Raw genomic sequence first — 27,898 nt, forward strand, 5'->3', positions numbered from 1 at the left:
AAGGAACATTTTTTTCTGTTTATTTATTTTACTTTACAATATTGTATTGGTTTTGTCATATATTGACTTGAATCTGCCATGGGAGTACATGTGTTCCCCCTCCTAAACCCCCGTCCCACCTCCCTCCCCATCCCTCTGGGTCATCCCAGTGCACCAGCCCCTAGCACCCTGTATCATGCATCGAACCTGGACTGGCAATTCATTTCACATATGATAATTTACATGTTTCAATGCCATTCTCCCATATCATCCCACTCTCGCCCTCTCCCACAGAGTCCAAAAGACTGTTATATACATCTGTGTCTCCTTTGCTGTCTCACATACAGGGTTATCATTATCATCTTTCTAAATTATATATCTAAATATATATCTAAATATATATGCATTAGTATACTGTATTGGTGTTTTTCTTTCTGGCTTACTTCACTAATAAATCTGTGGCCTAGTAAATCTTGGCAAATAGTTTGAAAGCATCTCCAAGCTACTGAAAATTTACTCAAACAGTAAGATTCTGGAGTCTTTGATTCTAGTCTTTAGTTGGCATCTACCTTGCTGTGCCACTCTGAGAAGAACCCAGAGAGGCTTTTAAGTTTTTCATCTACAGAATCAACACAATGAAACATAGTGGTCTGTGTAGGGTTCCTTTCATTCTGCGCAATGTGCTCTGTGGAGTACTGCTTCCTGAATTATGCACTAGAGGTGGAAAAGGAAAAGAAGCAAAGTTATCTGGTCAAATAGAGTTGGATAAACCGCATACAACATACTGCTCTTGGAGATGTAAATGTCCAGTAATACTTAAAAGGCACTGAGAAGTTCTGCATTTTAATTTACTTAATACAGCAGTTACCCAATTTTTGACCATAGGTCATTTTTTTTTTTTCATGTAATAAGACCATACAGCACAGTTGAAGAAACACTGATGTAACAGAAAGGGGTTTAGAGTATACCAAAGATGTATATAATCCAGATTCTCCTATTTAAAGCTGAAAATCAGAGATGGTAAAAACTTGTGAGACTGTTTTGAATATGGGAATAAGATTACATATGCAAAGCCCTAAGCATCAGCCTGACATGCATGCTGGTTTCTTCTCTATAACCTTCTCAATCCCAGACATGCTCATCAAACCTCTTCATCTTCATCAAAAACAGATTGAATGCCCACTCTGTGGAGTGCCAGAGACTAGTGATATGCTTCCCACCTGCCTTTTTAGAGGGTGACATATTGGGCAAAAGGCCTAAAACCTGGAATTGAATGTGGCCATCTTAGCAATGTAGATCACAGAATAATTAATTAGCTACCCATCCCAGGTGAGAAGATCAGAAAGCCCAACCCCGATTACTTCCAGTGGGTCATCCTAATAAATTGGCTATGCTTATATTCAAGGCTGATTGTCACTAATTATACAACCTTGAGCCACTCCCATTCAGTTCCATGGAAATTTACCTCATGAAACAAGTATTGGAAATTTTACTTCCAAAGTGCTGAGTCTCCAGTGACCTCCATGTTGCTAAATTCAGTGGAAAGCTTTCTGGCTTGGTCTTAATTGCCCTCTGTTAACCAGAATTTCCTTCTTGAAATATTTCTTCTCTTGGACTTCTTCAGCACCAGACTTCCTTGCTCCCTTCTTACCTCTGTGGCCAGTTCTCTTTGATGTCCCTGAAAACTAGAATCCTTCAGGGTACAGTCTTGCCTTTTGGCTTTTCTCATTTTTGAGAAAGTAGGATCCATTTCCTGGGCCTCTCATACCATCTGTGGTAATGCCTCTAGATTGAGATCTTCAAGCTTGGAAATCTTGTCTTATTTATTCGATTGTCCCATTTTATATCTCCACAAGTGCCTCTCAGGCATGGTGAACTTAATGGCTCCACGTTTAAACCCTTAATTTTCTTCTTTTAACCTGTTCCTCTCTCAGTTTTATCCATGTCAGTAATTAGAACCACCCTAACACATGCTTGCTCAAGCCAGGTACCTAGCAGTGGTCTTTAATTCCTTTCATCCCCTCACACCCATATCCAGTCCTTTGGAAATGTCTGTCGGTTTTGCTTTCAAGATGTATCTCCAATATCTTTCCCTCTGCCTATCTAGACTGCCTTGTCCTAATTTTAGACACCATTATCTCTCACCCAGATCATTGCTTGGCCTCCCATGGTCTGAGATGGTCCACTCAGTTTCCTCCAATCTTTGCTCTGCACAGACACATTTTAAAATGAGAAATCAGATAATACCCTCCCTATAGAAGACATTCCATGTAATTTTTTGTTTGTTTTTCACTACACATAGACTAAAATCCAAATTCCTCATGAAGGTGCCAAAGGATCTCTGTGATCTGGCCCCTGACCACCTTTCTGACATCTTCTCGGGACACAATCCTCTGATCTCATGCTGTCCCCGTCCTGCAGGTCCTTGAACCTGACAAGCCATTTCCCCTGGGGTTCCTAGTGTGTACTGACTTCTCCACTCTCCCTGCTCTTCACATGGTTTCTCCCTCCTCACTATCCTTCATCTCTCAGCTTAAATTTTAACTACCTCCACAGAGAACCCCCCACTTGCCTATTTTTAGATTGCTCTAGAGAAGGTAACAGGCAGGAAAGCCACAGGTGTGCAAGTGAGGAAATAGGCTGCACGTGTTAGACATTTTTTTCTCTCTCTCTCTCTTAAGTGGCAGAAGGAAAAAGCTGCAAGTTTTTTTCCCCCTTCTCTATACAAATTTGAAAAGGTGTCTTTTAAAATTCTATGTTGCCATAACACATACCTGATTCCACCTGAACTTAACTTTTCTCAAACATTGAGCTAACCAATGCATTTTTCTTATGGAAATGTTTTCCTTACGCTATGTTAATGAACTATGTATTTACCCTAGACTCTGTCTTTAAGTTGGTTCCACCTAAGACTCAGAACCCACTTGACAAACCAGTATGTTTTACTCATACAGTTGTTCTCTTAATCTATGTTAATGAAACCATACATTTGCTTGGAAATCTGCCTTTCTTCAAGATTCATGTCAATCATTTTATGGCCTGGGATGACTCACCTTGTGCCAATATTATCTCCAAATGCATGTTGCGGGTGGGGGATCTGGTGCCACTCTGAGTTTTGAGACATCTCCTTTCTCTAATTAACAGCTTGCTGATAGGTATATAGCATACTGCTAAAGGCTAGCAGGGCGGCACTCTTTCTGCTCCCTTCTGATGTCTATGTCAGAAGCTTTGTCTATCTCTTTTATACTTTAATAAAACTTTATTACACAAAAGCTCTGAGCAATCAAGCTTTGTCACTGGCCCTGGATTGAATTCCTCTCCTCTGGAGGTCAAGAATCCCAGCGTCCTTCATGGCTCAGCAACAGCCTTTCGCTCTGACATCCTCTATTAAAGGACCCTTTTTGTTTCCTTCATAGTATTTACCACAATTTTTACTGAAACGTTCAGTTTACATGTTTATTGACTGATTCCATCACTACACTGTAAATTCCATGAGAGGAAGGACATGATCTGTTTTGTTTGCTATGTACCATACCTCTTTTTTTTGTTTGTTTGTCTAGTTACTAAGTTGTGTTGGACTTTTGTGACCCCAAGGATTATAGCCAATGAGGCTCCTCTGTCCATGGGATTTTTCAGGCAAGAATACCGGAGAGGTTGCCATCTTCTTCTCCAGGGGATCTTCCCAATCCAGGGATAAAACCCAGATCTCCCTATTTGTGGGAAGATTCTTTACCACTGAGCCACCTGGGAAGCCCATAAGCATATCTGGAATATGTATTAAATGAATGAATGGAAAGAAATGAATGAATGAATGAGCAGTATCTACTGTGGTCCAGGTACACATAGAATTCCACACAGAACTTCTAGTTCTGACCCTTTTCCAGGTTCTCCTACAATATGCATAACACTCTTTCTTCCACATGGAATAATCACACCCCATCCATCTGCCCAGACTGTCCCAGTTCCATTAGGTCTCATTTCCTCCAGATGGTTTTCTGCATCCCACCGTGCATATTAAGTCTCATCAGTCATGTCTGACTCTTTGCAACCTTGTGGACTGCAGCCCGCCAGGCTCCTCTGTCCATGGGGATTCTCCAGGCAAGAAAACTGAAGTGAGTTTTTGTGCCCTCTTCCAAGGGATCTTCCCAACCCAGGGATTGAACCTGGGTCTCCTGTCGCTCCTGCAGTTCAGCTGGATTCTACTGCTGAGCCACCAGAAAAGCCCACCTACCCTCTGCTAACATAATCCCACATATGTAGAACCTCCCACACTTTATGTCCACCCCTATACTGCAAATTCTGCAAGGTAGGGGGTCATGACTCTATTGATCACTGTGGTCCCCTAGTGCTGAGCACAGTACCTGGCATACGGTGGGAATTCAATAAAAACTTTCATATGAATATATCATCTCATTCAATCTTATATAATTTAAATTTTATCAGACTCCTGTGGAATATTGTATCTATTTTATAGATAAGTAAAACAGATTCAGAGGAAGATGAGATAATGTGCTTTAAAGTTATATTGATAGTAAGTGGTGAAGCAAGAATTCACACCAAGACTTTTTTTGACTCTTTGAATGAAAATGAATGAATGAATAAATGGACAAATGAATTTAAAAAAAAGTATCTACTGTGTTCCAGGTACACATAGAATTCCACATTGAACTATACATATTTAGAAAACATTCCAATATATACTAGAATAAATTCCATATTGGAAAACATTCCAACATATATTCCAATATGTATTGGAAGATTTTTAGAAAACATTTCAATTTATACTGTGAAGGATTGCTGACAAAAAGGAAATAAAGTAATAAGAGTAGTTTTCTAAAAGCTTACCATGTGTCAGCTTCTATGATCAGTGCTTTATGTGAACTCTTTTAACTCTTGACAAGCACTCATGAAATATGTATTATCTCTATAGATGAGAAAGTTAGCCTTGAAGGGTTTAAGCAACTTACCCAAGTTCCATAGCTACTAAGAGGTGAAGCCAGGATTTAAAACCAGGTTGATCGCACATCAAAGCCCACACCCAATGCTGCTTGAAGTACAGCTAGAGACTAGTTACCCCGAAAGAAATAAAGTGTCCATAGTAATGAGACTCATTTTGAGTCACATCGACTACTGCAGTTGTTTATATTAGCTGAAATTTCATGTAGCCTGAATACATATTGATTTCCAGTCATCTGGACAACTACAGAAAATATTCACATGGCCCTGGCCCAGGATACTTTGGTGAATACTCTGATGCCCATGAAATAAAATAAAAAAGAGGAGAGTGATTTAAATTTCATTAGGCTCCACTGCCTATTTCATCTGTTTAGAGAAACAAACAGACCCATGTAATTATTCTGTATGTTTGAGATCTTCACTTGTATTTCTTTAACCCCCCGCCCCAAGGGACTTATGTTCATTCTTCACTGGTGGAAATGTTAGATTGGAAGTGGTATAAAAGCCTTTGGGTATCTTAATTCCAAATTAAATATATTTTTTTTACCTTTAAAAAATATTTTTGGAGTATATTTGGTTTATAATATTGTGTTAGTTTCTGGTATATAGCAAATTAAGTCAGTTATACACATACATACATCCACTCTTTTTAGATTCTTTTCTCAATAGATCATTATAGAGTATTGAGTAGATTTCCCTGTGCCGTTCTACAGATCCATATTAGTTATCTATTGTATATATAGTACTGTGTATATGTCAATCCCAATCTTTCAACTTATCCTCTCCCACTTACCCCCTCTGATAACTGTTAAGTTTGTTTTCTTACATCTGTGACTCTATTTCTGTTTTGTAAATAAGTTCATTTGTGCTATTTGTTTTAAATGTGGGTATTGTTGCTTTACCATATTGTATCAGTTTCTGCTATACAACAAAGTGAATCAGCTATATGTATATATATTCCCTCTTTCTTGGATCCGTCTCCCATCCACACCCCATCTCACCCATCTAGGTAAGTGGTATAATATGATGTTTATATTTCTCTGTCTGATTTATTTCACTCAGTATAACAATCTCTAGGTCCATCTGTGTTGCTGCAAATGCCATTATTTCATTCTTTTTATGTCTGAGTAATGTTCCATTGTCGGAGACGGCAATGGCACCCCACTCCAGTACTCTTGCCTGGAAAATCCCACGGTTGGAGGAGCCTGGAGGGCTGCAGTCCATGGCGTCGCTAAGAGTCAGACATGACTGAGCGACTTCACTTTCACTTTTCACTTTCATGCATTGGAGAAGGAAATGGCAACCCACTCCAGTGTTCTTGCCTGGCCATTGTATATATGTACCACATCTTTAGCCATTCCTCTGTCGATGGACATTTAGATTGCTTCCATGTCCTAGGTGTTGTAAACAGTGCTTATCAAAATGGGTGCTCAGTTTTGAAAAGATTTTTTTTCTGATGGGTGAGGGTAGCAATAATGGTGTAATAATATCGATCTAGGAATTAGAAGGCCTGACTGTGCACTAGGAAGCTGTGTGACTTACATATGAAATTGCTTTGTTTCCTCTCTGGCCCTCAACTGCTGGGGATAATAATTACAACAATCTCAGAGGAAAATAATAAGGGTTGAATTTGTCAATACTCATAAAATGCCTAGAGAAAACAGTCTGATTGTTATTTAATATTCCACTTCTCTTTCTGGGACTCAGTTCCCTTATCTGTAACATGAGTAGATTCAATTTGATGTCAAAGTCCTTCCTAATTCTAAAGACACATGAAATAAAAGTGATGGAAGTCGCAAACAATGATTTTAAGAGAGTTATTTTAAGTATATTAAAGGGAATCATAAACATTATGAGAAGTAAAAGATGTCAAAAAAGTACCAAATGAAACTTTTAAAGCTGAAAAATTATAATAACCAAAATGAAAGATTCATTGGATGGGCCAAAAAAAAAAAAAGATTAAATATTGCAGAAGAAAAGATCAGTAAACTTGAAGATGTGATAGTATTTCCAAAATGAAACAGAGAAAAAATACTGCCAAAAACAATTTTTAAAAAAAGAAGAGAGCCTCAGGGCTCTGTAAGATAATATGAAGTAATAGACTATATCTACAGTCAGAAGGAGAGGAGAGAGTATGAGGCAGAAAACATATTTGAATTAATAAAGGCAAATTTCCCCCAAAATTTGATGTGAACTATAAATCCACAGAATCACACCAAGGCACATCATAATCAAACTGCTGGAAATCAATGATAAAATAGTTGAGTCCATTTTTTTAAAAAGTTTGACAACAAAGAATAACAAAGTAGACTTTTCCTCAAAGACTATACAAGCCAAAGATAATGGAGTGATATATTCAAAGTAATGTGGAAGGGAAAGATGGAACTTTTCATGTAGAATTTCATATTTGTCAAAGATATCCTTCAAAAAAGGCAAGATAAAGAGCTCTTCTGACTAATAAAAACGGGTCATTCTCTCACCAAGATTCATTCTGACCATAAGAAAGGTCAAAAGAAGTTATTCAGGAAAAATAATAATGGTATTAGAAGTGATATGATATTATTTGAAGGTAGGCTGTGATAAGTTAATGATGAATGTTGCAAAGCTTAGAGTAACAGCCAAAATAAATAAATGAAATAGAATTACTAATAAGTGATTTGGAATTAGAAAAAAAAAATCCAAAAGAAGACAAAAAAGGAGAAAAACAGAAACAAAGAACAGATGGGACAAGTAGAAAACAAAATAGAAAATTGGTAAACCCAAACCCATGAGTATCAGTAATTATATCTTATGTAAGTGGTATAAATACTATGATTAAAAGACAGAGATTGTTAGACTCAATAATAAAGTAAGACCCACCTATATGTTATCTGCATGAGTCATACTGCAAAATATAAAGAGTCAGATAAGTTAAAATATTGGGGGAAAAAATCACCATGCACAACCCAGGGATATGAAGGCCTTTTGTAATGATAAAGGGGCAAATCGTGGATAAACCTGTATATAGATAGATAAGAAGAGAGCTTCAAAATATATGAAGCAAACACTGACAGAACTAAAAGGAGAAACAGATAAATGCAAAATATAGTTGAGGATTGCAGCATCTTTCCCTCAGTAATTGTTAGACAAGGAGGTGAAACTTGAGCAGCTTTAACAACCAGCTTAATGACTTAAAACTGCACCAACAACAGATAAGAACACACTTTGAAGTGCCCGTGAAATATTCACTAAGAGCATATTCTTTGTCGTAAAACAAATCTCAGTAACTTAAAAGGATGGAAAAAATCTTTTAACTTTTTAAAGCAACACACATGCTGAAATATATCTTTTGTATAAAACACATAAAAGAGAGTCATGATTTTTGAGCTGAATATTATAATGTCTTTTCATCAACATTATCTTAAAATATTTTTTCTCAAGCAATTCCGTTTTTCTAAGAATTTATAGTAATGGTGTAATAACACACAGGCAGTATTGTTTATAATAATGGTAAATATGAGCTTATAAAAGTAAATGTATGCCATTAAAAATGTAAATATATACCATCTGTTTTCAATGTTAGTGTTTATATAAGATTTTATTTGAGAAAAATAGTTATTTATTTTGCCATTGTTAAATTTTCTTAAAGTTTGAAATCACAGACTAATCCAAAAGATGCATATTAATTGGCACATTACAAATTTATTCTCATTTTTATCAACCATTGGAGAGAAGAAAATACCCCAAAAAATGACAATAACAGTCACAGAACACCCCTGGTAACAGCTGTCATTGAATGCTTATTAAGTACCAAGGGTCATTTTAAGTACTTTTATGCACTTAATTGTTCCTGTTACTTGTCTCCCACTTTACAGCCCAGAAAACTTAAATAACTTGCCTAAGATCACACAGATAGTACATGCTGGTGCCAGAATTTGAACCCAGTCAAGTTATTTCACCATGTAATTTTGCGTTTGCAAAGCCAGGGTCAGACACTCTGGCATTAGACACAAGACCTTTGATTTCCTACTTCAGCACTTTGCAACATATTTAATTGGTTCTCTTTTGCCTTGACTTCAAATTTGCCTCTTCACTGGTCTGTCTTATTTGATAAGTTCATCAAACATCAAGACTCTTTGTTCATTTTCAAAAAGGATTACAATGATAAGCTTTTATAATTAAGGGTATCTCAGCAGAGATTTCCTTTACCACAGTTCTCTGGCCTTTTATCTTCTAATTATTAGAGATGAATTTTCTGATTTTTCAAAATGGTATTTGCTTGAAATACAAGTTGCAAATTAACTGCTTGTAAAAATGCCTTTCCCCCTTCTGAACTGTTGTTAGTTAAAGGAAATCTCTCGCTTAGCATTTAAAAGCAATAATGATTCAAAATTGAATCATCCAACAAGAATTTTAATAAAATAGCTCTAGTTGAAATTTTCAATGTTTAGGAGACAGGGACTCCTTTAAAACTATCCCACAGGCAAAATAAGAGGCTCTTTAAGCACTACAAAATACTTGATGTTAAGATTAACAACAACAACAAAAAAAAACACATGAAGCCAGTTTGGGATATTCAAGAAAAAGGAAAGTATAAAATGCAGCATACATAGATAAATATCTCATCCATTCATTACTCCAGAGCAAAAGGTTGACTTTCTGGAATGAAATGACTCAGTATCTTTATAGTCTCTTGTGTTTCCCAAGATAATTTTATATACTTTATCTAATTTTATCCTCCCCCAAACACTATGAGATGTGTATTCTTATACTTCACAAATGGACAAGCAGAAGTTAAATTGTTCAATATCATTCAAGAGAATTATCATTTATTAAGTTGGATATATTTTATATCCAGGATCTTATTTCATGTTCATTAAGCTAATGGTAGAACTGACCTGACAATGCAGGAGACAAAAGAGATTCAGGTTCGATCCCTGGGTTGGGAAGACCCCCTGGAGAAGGAAATGGCAGCCCACACCAGTATTCTTGCCTGGAGAATTCCATGGACAGTAGAGTTTGGTGGGCTACAGTCCATGCGGTCGCAAAGACTTGGACATGCCTGAAGCAACTTAGCACAGAACTGTGGTAAGCAACTCTTACAGAAGAGGTATTATCATTTTAATTTGACCAGTCGAGAAACAAGTGAAAAGAGATTAGGCGATTTAGTCCAGATGACCCAGCTCCTAAGTCTTGGATTTGCACACAGGCCTATCTGACACCAAGTGAATGCTCTTTTTACTGACCTGGAGTCCTTCACTGAATTAGTAATAGCATGGAGTCCTTCACTGAATTAGTAATAAAGTTCCATCCTATAACAGCCTGTTGCAAAAAAGACAGCAGCTCATTTCCCGGCTAAGTAACCCTTTAAACTGCAAATTTTGCAGAAGCTTTTGGCCAACTCACCAGTTCACCTTCTCCTGTATGGTTACCCCAGGCTGATAAGTCATCAAAAATAAGAGGAAAAAAGCAGCAGCAAACATCTCATCCAGGAGCTACCAACCTGTATTACCTAGAAAGTAATAAAACTACTCAGGGAGTTGGAATAAAAGACATCTACAGTCTGGGATCTATCTAATGTTTGAAACTAAAAAAAAAAAAAAAAAAGACAACTCACTTGATTCTCATTCAAATATGGTTAATTACTTACTAGGGTATTGATTAGCCAACTTCCCTAAAATCCTACACACCAAAGGCTACTGCCCCTCAGATCTTTGGAAAAACAATATACACATGGTTGAGGAAAGGAGGATATTTATAATAACCGATATCAGCTGAGCAGAGGGATCTTATTTTCAGAATGAGGCAAAAACCAAACCAAGATATAGCTCCAGAATTCATGATCTTTTCAAGTAGCTCCTGGAATTTCTGAGGTCAGATCAATTTGTTTTATAAGACTGAAATAAGGCTAATACTGGCATTTCAACTCAGCCATAAACAGCCAGCAAAATACAGGAAATGCTACCGGTTACATGGGGAAGTTCTCCAATGTATTGCCAAACATCTGGGGTCTGAGAAATGTGGGTAATTGAATGGGCTTTCCACCTCTCATCCAGACATTGGGTATCATTACCATCTTGTTTTTATTTTTTACCTTTTTTTAAAAAAAAATATTGGAGTATAGCCAGTTAACAATGTTGTGATAGTTTCAGGTAGACAGCAAAGGGATTCAGCCATATATATACATGTATCCATTCTTCCCCAAACTCCCCTCCCATACAGGCTGCCACGTAACATTGAGCAGAGTTCCCCTTGCTATACAGTAGGTCCTTGTTGGTTATCCATTTTACACATAGTAGTGTGTACATATTTATCCCCAACTCTCTAATTCTCCCTTCTCCCTATTCCTCCCTCTTGGCAACCATAAATTTATTCTCTAAGTCTGTGAGTCTGTTTGTGTTTTGTAAATAAGTTCATTTGAATCATTTCTTTTTTAGAGTCCACATATAAGTGTCATACAATATTTCTAGCATATTTGTGTCTTCAGGGAACCAGATGCCTTAAATGGACATCTCCAGAAACATCCTCTAGAATTGTAACAACAACCACACACTGGATTGATGACACCATGTCTACATACCTTCTCTCACTCGTCCAGACATAGTCATAAATCAATTACATACAGATGGTTAGATAGAAAGATAGTAATTGAACGTGTGTCAGGCATTTCATTTGTCTTATTTTACTTAATCCTCACACTAAGTTTATGAGATGGAAATGATTCATTTCATTTTGCAGTTGAAGAAATGAAGATCCAGAGAAGTTAAGCTGTTCAGGAATAGACAACTGTCTTGATATCCTCAGCAATCATCAGATTCTATCATTAGCAGGATTGGCCAGTACTCTCATTATTCATCTCAAAATTATTTTTAAAAAATGTACTGAATAGCTTGCATGCCTAAGAAATCTGTACCTGGTTTAATTGTGGAGATTTAAACAAGGTCCTCGGTTGTTATTATTTCTAGTTCTTCAGAGATTAAGGTGCAGTTTGACAGAGGTGAATACCAATTATTCCAGGCCCTAGAAACCACACCCCGTCCCCTACCTGCCCAGTCTCTGATTTCTGTGTCTCTCTTCCTCCCTGTCTTTGTTTTGACTCCTGGGTCCTCTTGGCTGTAATTTTACAATCCTTCTGACCTATTTGGAAAACTCTGTTTTTTTACTTTTTCCTCAAGTAATCTAGCCATGACTAATACCTCATAATGCTTTTACTGACATGTGGATGTGATGGGAGGTGTTATATCTGGACACCCTAGGGGCAGCTCTGGGAGGCACGCCTGGAATCCACTTCTTTCCACCAACTCCCTCGGTGCCTCTGTCTTCCCTCCAGGTCCATCCAAAGTCCAGAGTCTGAACCAGGTCATCAGCCCCCTGGGGCGTGTGGCTCAGATTTTCCTTCCACACTTCTGCAGCGATTCTCATGGGGAGCAGACCTCTCCCTACGACAGGGGTCTCAATGGCAATGACTTTGCCTCTCAGGGAATATTTGGAAATTTCCAGGGACTTTCATGGTTGTCACAACTTTGGAGGTTATGTGGCTGGCATCCTGTGGGTGCTAAGCATCCTACAGTGCAGAGGGCAGGTCCCCCAACAAAGAATTCTCTAGCCCCAGATGTCATGGTGCCAAGGTTGGGAAACACCACCAAAAGAATGGTCTGCCCTTCCCTGACCCCTGGAATCCTGGTGGATGAAGTTTCTTCTCCTTTTTGTATGCAGGTAATATTGTCTGTTTTGTTAGATCAGTTCCTTCTTGGCATTTCCCTGTGCAAGTCCCCTCAACCAGGACTTCAGTGGCACTCAGGATTCCTCCTTAACTTCAGGTAACCTCTCTCACATTCCACACCTCCAACTTGCTTCCTTAAATCCTATAATATTTTCCCTCCAGGTTTCTCTCCTTCACTTTCCCTTTGATCCATTTCAGGGCCTTGGCTGTCTCCTAAACTTGTCTTATAGACTCCTAGGGTGCCTCTGTTTCACCTCACTCCAACCCTCCCTATGCATTACAGCTGGATTCACCGTCAGGAAAGCTGGATCTGAAAACATCACTCTCCTGCTCAAAGACCTTCTGTGGCTCCTCCATTTTCCCCTGAGGTTAGAAGTCCAAATTCCTCCATAAAAGCCCAATCCATCTTTGCAACCTTATCAGCCACAACCCTCTAATTATCCTGCACATTACGGTCTAGGTTCCCCTCACCTTTCTCACACTTTCTCACTGCTCTGATCTTGCTCATGCTGCATCTGGACGACTTTTATCCATTATCTGCTACTCTTCAGCCAAGTGTTTTCTCAAATAGCAGGTCCATCATAGAGCCTTGGCTGATGGCCCCATCTGGAAGGTGTCTCCTTGTTATCTTTGAACCTCACAAATACATCACCAGCACTCTTCATTTTTGCCATATGTTATGTTCTTCCAACAGAGTGCTGTATATCTTGAGAATGAAGGTTTCTCGAGGGTAAATTCTGTCCGATTCTCCTTTGTTGTCGCCCTTATCATTGACCACTGAATCTTTCCTGAGAAATATTGAGTGATTGACCAAAGGACTAAAAATACTTTATAATTTCATGGTAGTTTCAGGCACATTTTCTCATTTAGTCCTCAATATAATTTTGCAGATAAATGTCATTATTCTGAAGAGAATCCTGAGAGTCAATGATAGAGTGATTAAGGTAGAAAACAGAACTAAGAGATACAGAGTACCACTTTCTGTGTTTTCTATAAATCTCCTTTAATGTATTTAATCTTTACATGATCTTGCAAGACCAGTAATAACAGTGTTGTTTTGCAAATGAGGATATTGAATTTCAGAGTAGTTAACTACTTTGCCTGCAGTTGCACAACTGGTGAGTCTCAGAGTCATGGGTTTATTTGTGCAGCTTTAAAAACTCAGATAGTTTTTGGTCTGGTCACACAATGACTAAAGCAATGTATCAGGGCTAACACCTGGGTCTTCTAGCTCCAAGTCCGGTTCTCTGTTTATTATGCCTTAGCTCAGAGAATGAATACCATTTTCAAAGGCAAAAAAGCAAAATAAAGTTAATGGAGAGAGGCTCACAGGATAGTATCAAGAGAGAAGCTAAATCAGATGGGATCATTCTCTGCCTCTGTGACTATGTGTATGAGTGTGTGTGTGTGTGTGTGTGTGTGTGTGTGTGTGTGTGTGTTGGAATGGGAGCAGGGCACTCATCTGTTTTCAGCCAAAATCTTCTAAGATGAATGGGAAATGCCAAAAATGTGTTAACTTTGCATATGTGGATTTCACCGTTAATTGTAGCATTCTGTTATCAGAGATAGATATTTATAAAGTATCATGCAGAGTAGACAGCAAGATGGCAGTTCATTTTGAAAACACATAACTTGTCTCAGGGAAATACTTTCCACTATCTAAATCAGTTTGTGAGTTATGGCCTCAGAATGGAGCATGTCCTGTGTCAGCCCAGACTCTCACTGCAAGGTGACAGCCAGGCCTGTGCTCTTTGAAAAGCTGCAGAAACCCTAGGCCCATTCCCCTGTGCTGGGCCTGCAGGGTGCTCAATGCAGACACATCAGAGTTCTGCAAAATGAATGCAAATAGAGGCAATTTGCTAGAATGGAAAGAGTGCAGCTGTAGGTCAGAAGACATTGACCTGTAATTGTTTCCTAACCTCAGTTTCTTTGTCTGTAAGGTGGGCAAAATAATAACTTCAGGATAGGATTGAAGAATTGTAGAGGAAATTAGAAAATATATCCTCAACTGGGAATTCTGAACATTAGTAACTTGTTTATTAAAACAATCCTTCCCCTTCTTTTTGCTCCTTCTTCCCAATACCAGTTTATCTCCTTCATAGTGTGGAAGCTTTAATTTAAGAACCAAGGAAGGGGGGAAGTGGAAGAAAGGTGAGGCCTGGCAAAGAGAATGATGAAGGAGGATGAAATAAATGTGGGAGGTTCATGTCTCCTGGTGTCTTGGGTTGTTGCAGGAAAATGGAGCATGAGAGAGTGGTCATGTCTCAGGTCTTGGGTGAGTCCCTGGGACAGGCTGCCAATGAGGGTTTTTAACTTCTCACAGGAAATAATTTAAGAATGGGTCATGAGAAGCTGAAAGCAGGTTTACTGAGATACCACATACCATAGGCAGAATGAGGTCTGTCTCAGAAGGTGAGAGCAACCCAAGGGCTTAGAGTCATCTTGGAAAGTGAAGTGGCCCGAAATATTGGGAAGTTAATGTTTATGGTCTGGGTAATTTTATAGCTTAATGAATGGGAGGATTTTTCAAACTATTTTCAGGAAGGGGCAGGGATTTCCAAAAGTTGGGCCACCATCCACTTTTTGACCTTTTAAGGCAAAGGAGAAGCCCCAACAAGAGGGTAGGAGGGGCACAATCATGTTTAAAATCAAATATCATACCTGCCAGAGATGCTCAGAGGGCACAAACAAAACCTCGTGCACACCAGGACCAAGGGAGAGGAGCAGTGACCTCACAAGAGACTGGGCCAGACCTGCCTGTGAGTGTCTCCAGTGGGGGCACAGGTCAGCAGTGGCCCGCCTTGGGGACAGGGGCTCTGGCTGCAGCAGACTTGGGAGGCACGGTGTGTGGCAAAAGTCCTCTTAGAGCAGGTCACCATTAGCCCCACCATAGAACCGCCGAGCAGACGACCCACAAACTAGAGAACAGTCATCCCAAAGAAGTTCTCATACTGTTGCAAAAGTGCTAGGGCCCACAACAGACTTCCCAACCTGGGGATCTGGCAAAGGCACTGAAAACCCCCAGGGAATTTGACTTTGAAGGCCAGAGGGACTTGATGACAGAAGTTCCACTGCACTGAGGAAACAGACTCTTGGAGGGCACAAACAAAACCTTTTGCACACCAGGACCCCGGAGAAAGGAGCAGTGACCCCGCAAGCCTGAGCCAGACTTGCCTGTGAGCGTCCGAGTCTCCCTCAGAGGCGTGGTCAACAGTGGCCTGCTGCAGAGTCAGGGCAATGACTACAGCAGTCCTGGCAGCCTCAGCGTGCTGGCATAAGTCCTTTTTGGCCTCAAACCAAACTTCAGGGAGGGAGCACAGCCCCACTCATCAGCAGGAAATTGGATTAAAGATTTACTAAACATGGCCTTGCCCACCAGAACAAGACCCAGTTTTCCCCACAGCCTGTCCTTCCCATCAGGAAACTTCCACAAGGCTCTTGTCCTTATCCATCAGAGGGCAGACAGAATGAAAACCATAATCACAGAAAACTAACCAAACTGATCACATGGACCACAGCCTTGTCTAATTCAGTGGAACTATGAACCATGCCATGTAGGGTCTCCCAAGATGGACGGGTCATGGTGGAGAGTTCTGACAAAACATGGTTCACTGGAGTAGGGAATGGCAAATCACTTCAGCATTCTTGCCTTGAAAACCCCATGAACAGTATGAAAAGGCAGACATATATGACATGTAAAGATGAACTCCCCAGGTTGCTAGTTGCCCAGTATGCTACTGGAGAAGAGTGGAGAAATAGCTCCAGAAGGAATGAAGAGGCTGAGCCAAAGTGGAAACAACACCCAGTTGTGGACGCAACTGGTGATGGAAGTAAAGTCTGATACTGTGAAGAACAATATTGTATAGGAACCTGGAATGTTGGGGCCACGAATCAAGGTAAATTGGAAGTGGTCAAACAGGAGATGGCAAGAATGAATATCTACATTTTAGGAATCAGTGAACTAAAATGGACCAGAATGGGTGAATTTAATTCAGATGACCATTATATCTACTACTGTGGGCAAGAATCCCTTAGAAGAAATGGAGTAGCCCACATAGTCAACAGAAGGGTACGAAATGCAGTAATTGGGTCCAATCTCAAAAACAACAGTATGATCTTGGTTCGTTTCCAAGATAAACCATTCAATATCACAATAATCCAAGTCTAAGCCCGAGCCCTAATGCTGAAGACACTGAAGTTGAACAGTTCTATGAAGACCTACAAGACCTTATAGAACTAACACCAAAAAAAGATGTCCTCTTCATCATAGGGGACGGGAATGCAAAAGTAGGAAGTCAAGAGATACCTGGAATAACACGCAACTTTGGCCTTGGAGTACAAAATGAAGCAGGACAAAGTCTAACAGAGTTTTGCCAAGAGAGCAAACTAGTCATAGCAAACATCCTCTTCCAACAACACAAGAGACAACTTTACATATGGACATCACCAGATGGTCAGTATGGAAATCAGACTGATTATATTCTTTGCAGTTGAAGGTGGAGAAGCTCTATACAGTTAGCAAAAAAAAGACCAGGAGCTGACTGTGACTCTGATCATGAGCTCAGTATTGCAAAATTCAGACTTACATTGAAGAAAGTAGTGAAAACTACTAGACCATTCAGGTATAACCTAAACAAAATACCTTACGATTCTATAGTGGAAGTGACAAATAGATTCAAGAGATTAGATCTGATAGAGTGCCTGAAGAACTATGGACAGAGGTTTGTAACATTGTACAAGAGGTGGTGATCAAAACCATCCCCAAGAAAAAAGAAATGCAAAACAGCAAAATGGTTGTCTGAGGAGGCCTTAAAAATAGCTGAGAAAAGAAGTAAAATGCAAAGGAGAAAAGGAAAGATATACCCATCTGCATGCAGAGTTCCAAAGAATAGCAAGGAGAGATAAGAAAGCCTTCCTAAGTGAACAGTGCAAAGAAATAGAGGAAAACAATAGAACGGGAATGACTAGAGATCTCTTCAAGAAAATTAGAGGTACCAAGGGAACATTTTATGCAAAGATGGGCACAATGAAGGACAGAAACACTATGGACCTAACAGAAGCAGAAGATATTAAGAAGAGGTGGCAAGAATACACAGAAGAACTACACACAAAAAAGATCTTAATGACCCAGATGACCATGATGGTGTAATTGCTCACCTGGAGCCAGATATCTTGGAATGTGAAGTCAAGTGGGCCTTAGGAAGCATCACTACAAACAAAGCTAGTGGAGGTGATGGAATTCCAGCTGAAAGTGCAAGTGAAAGTCACTCAGTCTCATCTGACTCTTTTCGAACCCATGGCCTATACAGTCCATGGAATTCTCTAGGCCAGTGGCACCCCACTCCAGTACTCTTGCCTGGAAAATCCCATGGACAGAGGAGCCTGGTAGGCTCCAGTCCATGGGGTCGCTAAGAGTCCGGCACGACTGAGCAACTTCACTTTCACTTATCACTTTCATGCATTGGAGAAGGAAATGGCAACCCACTCCAGTATTCTTGCCTGGAGAATCCCAGGGATGGAGGAGCCTGGTGGGCTGCCGTCTATGGAGTTGCACAGAGTCGGGCACAACTGAAGCGACTTAGCAGCAGCAGAGTACTGAAGTGTGTAGCCTTTCCCTTCTCCAGGAGATCCTCACAACCCAGGGATCAAACCCAGGTCTCCCACATTGCAGGCAGATTCTTAACCAGCTGAGCCATGAGAAAAGCCCAAGAATACTGGAGTGGGTAGCCTATTCCTTCTCCAGAGGATCTTCCCAACCCAGAAATCGAACCAGGGTCTCCGGCATTGCAGGCAGATTCTTTACCAGCTGAGCTATCAGGGAAGCCCTCCAGCTGAGCTATTTCAAATCCCGAAAGATGATGCTGTGAAGTGCTGCACTCAGTATTCCAGCAAATTTGGAAAACTCAGCAGTGGCCACAGGACTGGAAAATGTCAGCTTTTATTCCAATCCCAAAGAAGGGCAATGCCAAAGAATGTTCAAACTACTGCACAATTGCACTCATTTCATATGCTAGCAAAATAATCTCAAAATCCTCCAAGGTAATCTTCAACAGTATGTGAACTGAGAACTTTCAGATGTTCAAACTGGATTTAGAAAAGGCAGAGGAACCAGAGATCAAATTGCCAACATCTGTTGGAATATAGAAAAAGCAAGAAAATTCCCGAAAAACTCCTACTTCTGCTTCATTGACTATGCTAAAGCATTTGACTGTGTGGATCACAACAAACTGGAAAATTCTTCAAGAGATGGGAATACCAGGCCACCTTATCTGCCTCGTGAGAAGCCTGTATGCAGGTCAAGAAGCAACAGTTAGAACCTGACATGGAACAATGAACTGTTCCAAATTGGACAAGGAGTACATCAAGGCTGTATATCATCACATTACTTATTTAACTTATATGCAGAGTACATCATGAGACATGCTGGGCTGGATGAAACACAAGCTGGAATCAAGATTGCTGGGAGAAATATCAATGACCTCAGATATGCAGATGATAACACTCTTATGGCAGAAAGCAAAGAGGAACTAAAGAGCCTCTTGATGAAAGTGAAAGAGGAGAGTGAAAAAGCTGGCTTAAAACTCAACTTTAAAAAAAATGAAGATCATGGCATCTGGTCCCATCACTTCATGGCAAATAGATGGGGAAACAATGGAAGCCGTGAAAGACTTTATTTTCTTGGGCTCCAAAATCACTGCCGATGGTGACTGCAGCCATGAAATTAAAAGATGCTTGCTCCTTGAAAGAAAAGCAGTGACAAACCTAGGCAGCATAATAAAAAAGCAGAGACATTACTTTGCCGACAAAGGTCCGTCTAGCCAAAGCTATGGTTTTTCCAGTTGTTGTGTATGGATATGAGAGTTGGATGATAAAGAAAGCTAAGTACTGAAGAATTGATGCTTTTGAACTGTGGTGTTGGAGAAGACTCTTGAGAGTCCCTTGAATGCAAGGAGATAAAACTAGTCAATCCTAATGGAAATCAATCCTGAATATTCATTGGGAGGACTGATGCTGAAGCTTCAGTACTTTGGCCACCTGATGCAAAGAACTGACTCATTGGAAAAGACCCTGATGCTGGGAGAGATTGAAGGCAGGAGGAGAAGGGGACGACAGAGGACGAGATGTTTGGATGGCATCACTGACACAGTGGACATGAGTTTGAACAAACTCCGGGAGATGGTGAAGGACAGGGAAGCCTGGTGTACTGCAGTCATGGGGTGACAAAGAGTCAGACATGACCGAGTGACTGAACAACAACAAATGGACAGTCTCTGAACTGTCATGGCACTGGTGGGTGTGTCATCTAGAAGATACTAATATACGACAACGAGCATATAATGAGGCTCCAGGTCCACTGGAAGTCAAATCTTCCACCCTCTTTGACGTAGTTGATTCTAACTAGTTTTGTCCACTGTCTCTGTCATTCTTTACCAGTCGTGTGCTGCCCCTTTCCCTCCTGTCTCAGGCTGATTTTGAGCCTTCTGGAGGGAGATTGCTACCAGCAGAAGCTGATAGAATGATTTCAGCTGTGGGGCCTGGGTGACCAAGTGGCAGAGGGCCTGTTACCCTATCACTGTCCGGGTTTCCAGGACCATTCCAGCATCTCAGGGGTTGAAACCTTGGGGAACAATTCAAAGTAGCAACTTCAGGTGGGATAAGGCCAATCCCATGATGATTAGAAGCTAATGAAGCTTACTGGTTGGCAGTCCACACAGATGCCAAAACAATTTTTTATTAGTTTGTCTGACATCTCTCTCCTGGGTGTCTGTGGGGGTGGGGGTGTGGGGGTGTGTGTTCATGTGTGTGTTAGGGCTGGGTGATGACCTTCTACTCCATGCAGAAACCGCCAAAATATTCCAAGACCTGGCACAAACTCTGCAAGTACTTTGCAGTCCACGTCCACTGCATTGCCTTTCCCCCACGCCTTTCTCAATCCTTTGCAAGACTGTGTGTCTCTGATACCTGTTTTTCCTTCTGATTACTTCATCAGCCTGGGGTTTCAGCCAACAGATTTCAGTAGAGGGTGTTCGGCTGGAAATGAAGTGGGGCTGGTTTGAGTAATTGGTCTCAGAGGCTTTACAGTGGGAGGGCTAATGCACGCCTACTGCTCCCATGCTCTCACTTCCTGGTGAAGCTTTGCCTTTACATTTAAGGGTTAGGATGGGAGGGAGTCAGTGCCTGGCTCATTGGCATAGGAATTAAAGACCTTTCCTCAAAGAAGGTGCAGTATTTAAGCAGCTGTGACCAAATCAGGGTGGTCCTTTGGGAAGTTCCTCTTGGACTTTGGCTGCAATAAAAACCAGAGTACATTTGGCACCTGAGCTAGTTCTCCAGGCAGCGTCAGTTAATTGTCTCCTGTGTGATACCTTCACTCACAGCACGCTGTGCAGCATCCTTCTCCCCTCCTCCCACCATACCCTGGCCTCATCCCCTTCTCTGAAAGACATTGGATTTATGATTCTGTGACTCTAGGAAGACAAGGCCATGCTGACCCACAGTCTCCATGAACCAGATTTGTGAGAGTTCAGGAATAGAGCTAGCCTTTCTACAGCCAGACTGATTTCCTGGGCCCCATGAGTAGACAGCAGAAAATAAGGGGCCACAGAGTGTACACAGGTATGAAGAACAATAATAAAGCCCAGCAGAAGTCAGTCTGGCTTTTGGACGCTTAACCATATATAGGCAATTCTAAACCATGTCTGAGGTGAAATTTCCTTCCCCACAGCCTTCCATCCTCTGTTCCCTGCCAGCATCACCCTGAGAGGGCTGGTTCCTTTCCATACCCCCCAGGATACTGGGGTCTTCTTGAGGGCAGAGGCCAAGTTTCAATCACCTTTGTGTCCCCAGCTCTGGCACAGAGTAGGTGCTCCATAGTATGCAGCCCAGTAGGAAGACTGCGGTTTTCAAGTCCGAAATACCTAGATTGAAGTCCCAGCACCATCATGAACCAACTGTGCAGATTTGGACAAGATATTTTGCCCCTATGCCTTAACTGCCCCTCCTGTGTAATGGGTTTGATAACATCATGCTATGAGTGAAGGCATCACAGAAAAGGAGACAACTTATCAATATATGTGTAAGTTCATCTGTGGTACACATATATGCACATAGCACCTCATAAATCCCTGGAGAAGGAAATGGCAACCCAGTCCAGCATTCTTGCCTGGAAAATCCCATGAACAGAGGAGCCTGATGGGCTAGAGTCCATGGGGTTGCAAGAGTCAGACACAACTTAGCGAGTAAACCATCACCACCACCACCTCATAAGTATTTGTTGGATTGATCTAAATTAACATGTATTTCCAGGCAAAATCAAGATGGATCCTGTTTTTCTTTGCAATCCTCTTCCTTCTTGCCTTCTCTGTCGTGACCCTCTGTTCTGGAAACACCCCCCTGTGACACTGAGGTGGGGCCTGCCCTCACCTGAGCAGCAGGTGTTCACGTGTCATCTGAGGACTCAGCAATGCAGTGAGGGTCACCAAGAAACTGATAGAGTGGACCTATGTGGGTGTCATTTTTCTCTATGTTAGGCATCTCTATTATCAGGCCATAGGCATTTACTGCTTAAATGAGGCTTCTTAAAGACAGTAGCACCTTTAAAACTCCAGCCGACAGTGACCCAGGGGGTCGATTAGTAAGACCATAAGCTCTGGGAGGACTGCCCAGGCATGTTTTGTTCCTTGTATCACCAAGTAGTTGCAGATTATAACCAATCAGCTCATTACCTTCATTCTGTCAGAGGTTGGCACTCAGTACTATGGCGGGCACTAAATACTCAGGGGTGGGTGAAGGGAACACAGTCCCTGCCATCACAGTGCCCTGCCCAGATTCACTGTGCCATGGGGACCTGCAGGGGGCCAAGCTGGGAGCATCCTGAACAGCTGCTTATATGTGGTTTGGGCTTTGAAGAAGGCAGTGGGGGTGGGGTGGGAGGGAGAAGTTACTTTAGACAGAGGGGCGATGAACGGCATTCCTGGTGGAAGAAACTACGTGAGTGAAATCATGAAGATTCAAAGGGACATGACCAGTTTGAGGACCAACAGCTACCTGGTGGAACAGGGCTCCTTTCTTTTGCCAAGACCAAGATGTAGATTTTACCCCTAAGTGCATGGAGGGGCTACTGCATAAATTGATGTAACAGAGCCCCATGATCACAGTCCTTTGCACTCTGGGGACACGTGCTGCAGCTAAGGCAGAGGAACCAGCTTAGAGACAGACCCCTGGGGGTGGAATCCCAGGCACCTGACACACAAGAGGAAATGCTTGGGGGTGGCCAGAGAGGATACTTGGAACTCAGAAGCCTGGGAGTCAGGCCTCAGCATGCATATGCTGACCTCCACAGGGTGACACTGCATAACCTTGGACAGTCACCTCAGTGTCCACACCCTAGGACTGGCTCTTCTCTACAGCCTCCTCTGGTCTGAATCTTAGGCTTCTGCGATTCTGATCTGAGACCTTCCCCTTCGACTATAGGACTAGGAAACAAAGCTCTATCTATTTCCAAACCCACCAAGTCTCTCTTAATACTTTTATTCAGGACCTGTCTTCCCAGGAGACACTCGGGGCTGTCAGTCTGTAATTAGACTCTCTCCCTACTCGTACAGCCAGGCGTGCAGCACGGCTGCTGAAGCCGGATTAACCCACTGTAAACAAATTTGGTCAGTCCCCTTCTCGCCAGCCTCCGTTCCAGTTGAGCAGATTTCAGCAGCTCCTGGGTGAATGTTAATGCCTCCTACGTATGCGGTTGCAAGAAAATTATCACGTGTGCCTCTCCTTCTTGAGATGCTGTGGGTTTCGCTTCTCAAACATCTCTGTGACACAGCATGGGGCAAGGGTGTGGGATGGGACAGGGAGGCAGTGCAAAGACATTCGAAAGAGCCTCAGGCAGGAGCTGGGGCACCTGGCTTTCAAGGCAAGCTCAGCCACTAATTCTCTTTGTAACCTTGCAAAAGTCACTTCAGTTCCCTGAGCCTCAGGTATCTCAACTGTAAAATGAGTCTGAGAACACCTGCCTTGCAGGCCTGCTGAAAAGGGTAATTGAGGTAATGGACGTGAGAGCCTTTGGTAAAGCTTTGTGGGCGAGGGGCCAGCATTGAGGATCACAGGCTCAGCTTTCCTGTGCAAAGGATGAGGGAGTCAATGCAGGCCTAGAGCATGTGGGAGTGTGAGGTTCAACAACCTCATCAACGTCCGAGTCCTAGAAAACAGGAGGAGAGCAAACCTGATGCCCCATGAACTGTCCTCTGACCGAAATTGCCCAGAAAGTGGATGCCGGTTTTCAATCTACAAGAAGAAGAGTAGTAACATTTATTGAATTTATTTAATTGTGTTCTTCTTGGGATCTTTATGGCAGCTTCAGATGAGAATTCTTATGCCCAGTCCAAAGATGGAGAAACAGACCAGAGAGGGAGATAGGATTTGAGGCCACATTAGTCAGCCTGACATTAAAGTGTATCTCCACTCACTGTCTTTGGAATTACAAGCAGATGAAAGTCAGATTTAGATGTGAGACAGATATATAGTGTGTGGTAAGTCATTTCAGTCATGTCCAATTCTTTGTGACCCTGTGGACTGTAGCCGGCCAGGCTCTTCTGTCCATGGGATTCTCCAGGCAAGAATACTGGAATGGGTTACCATGCCTTCTGACAGGGATCTTCCTGACCCAGGCACACCTCTGTGTCTCCTGCATTGGCAGTCAGGTTCTTTACCACTAGCGCCACCTGGGAAATCCATAGTAGGTTATGAAGAAAACAAAGGTTATATTTGCTGGAGAACGACTCATCTTTTCCCAGGGAGTCTAGGAGGATGAATCTATGTCATAAACTATAAGCATCAGGCAGGCAGTGATTGTTCATCACGATGCCCCCCCTCCCCAAACCTAGAACACTGCCTGGGATAGAGCAGGCACTCAGTAAACATTTGTTGAATGAATGAATGAACCCCATGAGGCTCATAGTCACCCCTTTAGCTTTTCTGGCTGATCACAAATGGAAAGTGCTTCACAGAAATTGTCCAAGGAATTTATACACCTTTCTTCCTCCAATTGTTTCCATCTCTATTGCTGTATAACAAACTATCCCACAGGTCAGTGGCTGGAAACAACATTGATTTATTATTTCATGGGATCCTGTGGAAGGTCACTGATGGGACTGCGTTCAGCTGAGAGCTCGCCTAGAGCTGGAATACCCAAAGTGGCCTCTCTGCCTTCTGGATTTTTCACCACAAGTCCTCTCATCATGCAGTAGTCTAGCCGAGGTTTCTTTCTGCAGAGCAACTGACTTCCAAGAGAGAATGCTCTGCTTATAGCATGCCTGCTAATGTCCAGTTGGCAAAGCAAGTTGAATTACTAAACCCAGGATCACTGTGGGAGGAGGCCACACAGGAATATCAGGATGTTTGGTTCATAGAGACCTATTGGTCCCATCAATCTTCACAAGCAGCACATAATAATGAATTTATGTGTGTAAAGTGGTTAGAAATGGGCCTGACACTTAGTTTACACTATTTCAGCATTAGTAATAGCTGTTTAGTGTTAATAGCTAATTACTATAAGTAACTTAGTCACTGCAGTTGTCTTTATTTTATTGACTATGAAATAAGACTTCCCTGATGGCTCAGTGGTAAAGAATCTGCCTGCCAATACAGGAGATGCAAGAGCTGCAGGTTTGATCCCTGTGTGGGGAAAATACCCTGGAGTAGAAAATGGCAATCTGCTCCAATATTCTTGCCTGGAAAGTCCCAGGGACAGAGGAGCCTGGTGGGGTCACAAAAGAGTCTGACACAGTCCTTGGAGTCACAAAAGTCTGACACGACTTAGCAACTATACAACAACAATGTAACAAGAACCCCCATGCTAGGGACACTCTAGGGTATCCCTCTTGGTCTGAGCATAGTAGCCACTGTGTTACTGAAATGACATAACTGTGTCTGAAGACCTGCATCAGCAAGAAAATATGAAACTGAATACTTATTTCATCTTTTCCCCTACTCATGTCTTTTTACATACCTTCCCTAACTTGGGTATGCTTTTTGCTTATTCCTAAAAGTGATGTCAGACCCTAAATGAGGATTACTTCTTTCTGTAAGAACCCATTCACTAAACAACAGTGTTCTTGCCTGGAGAATCCCAGGGACGGCGGAGACTGGTGGGCTGCCATCTATGGGGTTGCACAGAGTCAGACACAACTGAAGCGACTTAGCAGCAGCAGCAGCAGTATGGTATCTTTTCCCTTTTCCAGAGATGCATTTGGAGATGGACGGGGAGCCCAGTTCTGGCAGATGAGCTGTACAGAGAAATCTGTTGAGGAAGGCATTCCACCCTAATGACTTTATGTTTCTCTTCCTGCTTTTGGACATAGTTGTGTGCAGGCATGAGCTTCCCTGGTAAAGAATCCGTCTGCAATACAAGAGACACGGGTTTGATCCCTGGGTTAGGAAGATCTCCTGGAGAAGGGAATGGCAACTCACCCCAGTATTCTTGCCTGGAGAACCCCATGGATGGATGAGCCAGGCGGGCTACAATCCATGGGCTCACAAAAGTGTTGGACGTGACTTAACTAACTAAACGACAACAACAACGTATCCCGGCATGATAATCAGAGATGCCTTTTAAGCCTCTGCTATCACCATGAGAACAATAGGCTCTGGGTAGCCCTCTAGATGGCAGCCCACTCCAGTGTTCTTGCCTGAAGAATCCCAGGGACAGAGGAGCTTGGTGGGCTGCGGTCTATGGGGTCGCACAGAGTCAGACACGACTGAAGTGACTTAGCAGCAGCAGCAGCAGCCCTCTAGTCCCAGAGGATAAAGACACATGAAACAGAAAAACTCTAGAAGCGTGCAGACCTTCAGCTTGAAGTAAGAGTTGCTCAGTTAGATGCGGACTCAGTCTAACTGCCGCACCTCAAGCAGGGCTGCTTCACTGGCCGTAGCCAGATCTGTGAGGAAGGAATGTGGTTCAAGCCACTGAGTTTGGGGATAGCTTGTCATGCAGCACTATGTGGCAGCAGCTAACCCATGTTACTCCCCCGTCTACTGCCAGCCGAGCTTCTGAACTTGATGTCTCAGCCCAGAACCACCCTGAAATGAAGGGGAATAAAGAAAGTTCTTGAGAGAGGTGCCCTTGGAGTTTAGGAATTTAAGAAAATGCAAGGACTCCTCCAGGTTTATGAACACCAGAGACTTGCTGACAGAGCGCACGTGAGCAAGGTTAAGTAGGGACCAAGGAATAGAACAAGGAAGTTGTTCTTAACTTGTTCTTAACTTCCTTGGGACAAGGAAGTTAAAATACTGGGTTGAGTCTATCCTAATTCCAGAGAGCAACCAAAAAACTAGATTTACAAATAAAATATGAGAAAGCCGATTTCAAGGGAGCTTAGATGAAGGGCATGACTGGAAAAGAAGTGAAACTGTATCTGGTTTATACCCCTCGTTGTAATTATTCAATAAATCTGCTCCACCTGGTACTTCACTCTGCCTCAAAAATACAGTGTCACTTTCAACATGGAAATTTCACTGTGCCCTCTGTCACCTGGGCCATCAGTGAAATTCTCAACACTGCTCTCAGTATGTCTCCCTTTCTGTTTGTATTTTATTTTCTCACTTTGTGCCAATATATTCCTTCTATACCTGGCTTTTGCAGGAGAAATCTTTCAAAAGATATTTCAATGTATACATAATTTAAAACTTGTCTCCACGCTTATAGAAACTTTCAAGGAATATTAGGAATTTAGTCAAGTGTGATCAACACTGTTATTGCTAAAAATTAAAATTATTAACGGCAGCAGCAATGGCAACTACCATTTCCTGGGCACTTTCTACTTGCCTAGCTCTGTGGAGGTGTTTTGCATGTAATTTATTTAATACTGCTGCCAGTTGATTAGATGGATATTATTAGCCCATGTTCTTCTAATAATAATAAAGCAACATCTGTCAGCACTGCCTCCACACCAGGCATTGAAGTGAGCCCATTACATGCATTGCCCCCTCCCCACCCACCTTCTCACACAACCCTGTCAGCTGGAGTGATTGTTTCCCCATTTGTCAGATAAGAAAGCTAGACATCCTGAGGATAAAGGGACTTGCCCACGGCACACAGTCAAGAAGAGGCAGTGTCAGGATTTGAACCTTGATCTTCAGGCTTCTAAATCCATATTCAGCTGTTCCAGGATTATTTATCAGAAGCAGAGACCATGTACCCATCTTGCTATTCTGACCTTGTGGCCCCAGTCTAGACTGGGGCTCATTTGCTCCAGAAATCTCCCT

General features: G+C 41.9%; 1 protein-coding gene across 1 annotated transcript in view; it reads right to left on the reverse strand.

Moving 5' to 3' along the window:
• The window catches only part of C8A (complement C8 alpha chain), a 71,825-nt gene extending 61,360 nt beyond the window's left edge, over window positions 1-10,465 (reverse strand). The window contains 1 exon segment of the mRNA NM_001046285.1: window positions 10,321-10,465. Within this exon segment, the coding sequence (NP_001039750.1) occupies window positions 10,321-10,397 (77 nt within the window). The 5' untranslated portion in view covers window positions 10,398-10,465.
• Between the last annotated feature and the right edge of the window lie 17,433 nt (window positions 10,466-27,898).

Source organism: Bos taurus, chromosome 3 (assembly GCF_002263795.3).
Source record: "Bos taurus isolate L1 Dominette 01449 registration number 42190680 breed Hereford chromosome 3, ARS-UCD2.0, whole genome shotgun sequence".
In the NCBI taxonomy this organism is placed as follows: Eukaryota; Metazoa; Chordata; class Mammalia; order Artiodactyla; family Bovidae; genus Bos; species Bos taurus.